General features: G+C 32.7%; 1 protein-coding gene across 1 annotated transcript in view; it reads right to left on the bottom strand.

The window, feature by feature from the left end:
* Window positions 1-3835: 3835 nt before the first annotated feature.
* The window catches only part of Kr-h1 (Kruppel homolog 1), a 96483-nt gene continuing 95073 nt past the window's right edge, over window positions 3836-5245 (bottom strand). The window contains exon 3 of the mRNA XM_017613206.1: window positions 3836-4448. Coding sequence (XP_017468695.1) covers window positions 4082-4448 — 367 coding nt within the window. The 3' untranslated portion in view covers window positions 3836-4081. The remainder of the gene's footprint in view (window positions 4449-5245) is intronic.

Genomic DNA, 5245 nt, shown 5'->3' with positions numbered 1-5245 from the left:
TGCTCTTATTATAAGATACTAAAAAAAAACAACAACTTTTTTAAAAGGTTACGATGCGTGCACAAAATTGAAAGTGCATATGTTTATTAGCACATCGTCTGCAATTGGAAAATTTAGCCAAATACGTGTGTGCTCTATTGTACAATATACTATTGAACTATGATCCTCGTGGCACTACTTTTTATTTGTTCTTTAAAAAGTTAAAGGGCGAAAAATAAATAAGAAAAATTAAAAAAGAAACAATATAACTATAATACCCAAAGGCATTTTTTGTCCATGTCATCAAATCTGAACCGTTCATTCGATTTTCGAAAATGAGGAGTCAAATGAAAGAGCTTGGGCTGTAGATGCTAGGACTAACCGTTGATTTTTGGCAATTTATATTCGAAAATTTTTTTTATATGAAAAAAAAATGCGGAGCGCGGTCAACAAAAAAAATCCAAAAATCAATGGTAAACTACTGGTTGGTTCACTGTATGTGTATATCGGTAACTGATTTATCAATTTGTACTAAACTCAGTACAATTATTGACCTTGGCATAAAAGACCTATATGTTGAAAATTTTCGAAATCGGACTAAAATTACGCCCACTTTCTACTTAAAAAAAAAAAACCCGTAAAAAACGTATGGTGCATTGTTTTAAAACGATGCACCACGTTGGATTATGTATTCCAGCAGCTGAAGCAGCGTATACTAAAAATTTCAGACATGTGCTCGCAATTTAAGAAAAAATATTTCTTCACAAAAAAATTCGAAGTTTGTGGGAATTGCCCATATAATAGTTTACTATTCACTGGCATTGTGAAAGGTCGACTATAAATCTGTTGAATTTTGCACTTCTATATATCGCTCGTTTGCTGGAATTATACAAGTCATTGGCCAAAGTAGGGCACTAAATTAAGGTCTAATTGAAGCTTTATTATCTGCATGAAATTTAAAGGGTTTATTTATTACATTTTTTACTTCAAAAGACAAAAAACAATCAATATACTGATGAAACTATGGACCAAATATGGTAAAACTGAATTTATAGTTTTTCTCTCTGGCGTCAAGTTTTTAAATGGAAAAAATTCCGTAGATTTAAAAAGGATTCAAGTAGTTTTAAGTACTGAAAATTCCCTTTTAATTAATTTTATTTTTAAGCTACTAAAGTAAGAAAGATGAAATTCGAGAATGTTGTCGTGGATAAAATTTTAAAAGGGTATTTTCACTACCTACTCACCTTTATGCACCTTATTTTTTACTTCTTTATTTGATACCTATATCATTATTACACAATGCACTGCATTTTTAGTAATTTTTTTAATCAGTCATATCATTGTAATTTCAAAGTCCTTAATAAATCATGATGCCGGAATGAAAAATTAAAAACGCAGTTTTACTTTATTTGGCCAATAGTTTTGCGAATATATTGATTTTTATTGATTTGATTAAAGGGAAAACATTGCCTAAAAATTTTAAGTCCTTTTCCTGCCATTCTTCCATTGAAAGAGCGACATCTAAATATGTGCATAGGTTTTGAACATAATTGCAAAGACCAAAATTGTTACTTAAAAAAAAAAACTAGAAAATGTACATAGAAAAATTAACGCTTAGCCAAACTATTATTATCCTAAAAAATGTGGTTTATACATGCATATGTATGTGACAAACCAAATTCTCTCGAAAGAGGTCATTTTCTCTTCAAAGAAGTAATTAATTGAGTTCTCATACGATATTTTTATTTTAAGTCATTAAAGGAGTAATTTAAATGATACCTTAAAGAAATTTAAAAAAAAAATTTAAATTTTTGAATCGAAGTTTCTTATAGAGTACAATATTCCAACCTACAGCAAGCACAGAAGTTGTTTTGTTAAAAGTCCACAGATATAAGATAACGAAATTTCAACTCTCACTCAACGCTAACTAAAAATTAACAAAAGTGTCTACCATATTATTGCCATAAAATAAAACTGATTTTTAAACATGCATTCATACATATGTATGTACATATGTACAAACAATTACTTAACAAAATACTTAACACTTTTTCATGCTACAGCTTTAATGGTCTTAAAAGTTTACATAAATTAAACTAAATATTTATTTAATAAATACGTTAATAGTCAATAACGCCACGATCCAACCACGATCTTCTATAGGTATCCGTGTCTTCATAAATGTATGTATTTGGAAGAATTGAGCAGTACCCCTGCAGAAAATCTGACTAGCTCAGAACTAGCGTAGAACTAGACCTTTTGGCGAAACTACCAGTTCTAGCTCAATACCCAAGCAATGCTTTCAACTGTCCAGTTTTACACGGCGATGTCATTGGCGGTGGCAATTGTCGCCCAGTGCATTACCTTGCAACCAGTTTTTAACCGGCTCCATTTTGGACAGTTCTTTTTATAAGAAACCGTTTTTAAGATTCCATTTTTTGATATTTTTTCGTTTTATCTTTTCTGTTACAGATTCCATTTTTGTACATATTTTTTTTTAAAAACAAAAAACATTTAACTCGCGACCAACGATGGTTGAGTCGGAGGTCTCCTCGCTGAGCTACTTTCGTATTGTCCGAGTAGTGTGTATTAGCACATTTACACCGCAAATTTCAACCGTCCCGCTCTGAATTCCTTTTGCACAAGTTCAGAGATAGTTCTGAGATATGTAGTTCGGAACTAGAGCTTTGTCAGACTGTCTCTAAATTTTACTGCAGGGACTTTGGCCTAATTGAATATGATATCGAATTATGTGGGTGTTTGTGTATGTACGCATGCATATCTACATACATACTAGGGATGTCAATTTGTCGGCTTTTTCCTATCCCGGGATTTTCGGGATGGCGTTGTCACAATCCCGGGATCCCGGGATTTAGATATTCACTACTTTTCAACAACTTTGATCGAAAAAATTGCTTCCATATTGTTTAAGAAGTTCTCCTACCATGAAATAAATAATAAATAAATGGGTTTGAAACCTGCTTTTTTATAAAGTGGCGTTTTTTATCTTTTCTCTCTGACCGCAGGATTTATTTTGAAGGACTTTGTAATTTCAAAGATATGATTAATTCCAAAAATCTTTAAAAAAATTCAATGCAATGTAGAAATATGGGTAACAAATGCAATAGGATACTTCTTTAGAATTTAAAAAATTTTAACTTTTTGGACTCACAAGGACGATTAGGTAATTTTTAAGCTGACAAAGTTAGAAGAACGAAATTCGAGGATGTTATCGAGTTTATATTAGACCTTAACATGTAATTTTTTCAAAAACAAATATTACGAAATTTCAAGGGTAAAATTTTAAAATGACATTTTCAATATTTACCAGCCCTTCTGCTCTAGAAACTTGAATCTGTTTAAATTCTACAGGATTTCCTCATTAATTTTATACCCATACTTCTTCTCTAAGCACATTTCTCTGAATTTTTTAAATCATATTTGAGTTAATGACGTCAGAGTGAAAAACTAAAAACGTAATTTTACTATATTTGGCCCAGGGTTTAGCGAATGTATTGATATTTGTGTTTAAAATTTACTATCGCGCGGTGTTGTATGTATAACNCATACTTCTTCTCTAAGCACATTTCTCTGAATTTTTTAAATCATATTTGAGTTAATGACGTCAGAGTGAAAAACTAAAAACGTAATTTTACTATATTTGGCCCAGGGTTTAGCGAATGTATTGATATTTGTGTTTAAAATTTACTATCGCGCGGTGTTGTATGTATAACGAGCTAGACATTTATAAAAAATATTAATTATTAAATAAAAAAAGAAATATAGCCAATACTGGTCAAGAAAAGGAGTTTCTATTATTGCCATCAGTGCAAATTACAAATCCCGAAAATCCCGGGATTCTTGCCAAGTAATCCTTAAAAAGTCCGGGATAACATTCCTAATATATACATATATAAAAATAATACTTTTCAATATTAGCATCTACATAGACTTTTGGATTTAATCTGAACCGTACAGATAATCTATAATCTAGCGCAGCGTATTTAAAATCAGCAATGTTATTTTGCGGCATTAAATACAAATATTTTTGAAACAGTCTTTAATTGTTTTCGTTAATAAAGCTTTTCTATCGCCTGACAAATTATGAGGCTTTGGCAAACTGTATAACCGAACTCATACGCATCACCTTTGCTCCGTTTTCATGGTTGGCACTAACCGTGGCGCTAAGTGCATGATTCGATTCACTGTTGCCCGATGTCGGTGCAATGTGACTTAACGCATTATCAATATCTCGTGTAGAGACATTAACAGCTGCTGCAGCGATTGGCGATCCTTCGTGCATGTAAAGCTTACGTTTGCGCAACGGTAATGTCATTACATCGCGATCGGCCATCATCATAGAATCGCTCTCGGGAGATGATGAACGTTCGGGTGATTCTGTTGAAGATCGCAGTGGCGCTATCGCCGCCTCCACTTGGCGAACAATCTCGTTGTTGAGTGGTGAAGGTCTGAAAAATAAGACAAAAGATGTTTTAGGTTACGTACATAAAATATTCAGACGATTTTTGAGAATCTATTCAATCAATATCAGTTTAATAGTAGTTCCAAAAAAAAAAACAACAAAAGGCAACACTGTTTTCCATAGACTTTTTTGTGCTGATTTCGAATCCGTAAGTATAAATTTCCATCAGATCAAAGTGTCGAAAAATCGCTTTTTTTGCAATATTTGAGAAGCTCTAACAAAGAAACAAAAGGTTCAATAAATGGCTATAAGCACAGAATAAACAGTATACAGAAGACGCATGTCGACTATCGAACCAATTTGAATTTATGGCACGAGCGGTGAGGCAAGCAAGGGTAACCCAAGCGGCGCTGCCTCTGTTACTTTAGCAGTAGTTGCGATCCCGTACAAGTCCGGACTAGTCAGAAATAGTCAGAATCAGTCAGATTTTACTGGAAATCGATCCCGTACTCGGTTCTCTGACTATTGAGAGGACAAAAAAGAGAGTAAATACGGTTCTCTCTCTGTCAGAAGTAACCAGTTTTAGTCCGAGAATTTTTTGCTGGCAAATTCGGGTAAAGGTGTCAAACGATCAGCTGTAGTGGGTTTGGCAACCAAATTGTAAACAAAAGAAAAGTGCACTCTGCTAATTCATATTGAAAAATATTTAATTGCTTGTTTAAGTGGATTCTAATGAATTTGAAAGTATTTCTGGTTATTTACATGTGTGAGCTGAGTGTGTTTACATATAAAATAAGCAAAAATTTACAACCAAAATTTGGAGGTTATGTTGAAGTTGACAGA

This window comes from Rhagoletis zephyria, unplaced genomic scaffold, assembly GCF_001687245.7.
Source record: "Rhagoletis zephyria isolate East Lansing unplaced genomic scaffold, Rhagoletis_zephyria_1.1 Rzeph_scaffold_00627, whole genome shotgun sequence".
In the NCBI taxonomy this organism is placed as follows: Eukaryota; Metazoa; Arthropoda; class Insecta; order Diptera; family Tephritidae; genus Rhagoletis; species Rhagoletis zephyria.
This window is presented reverse-complemented; position numbering and strand designations above follow the sequence as displayed.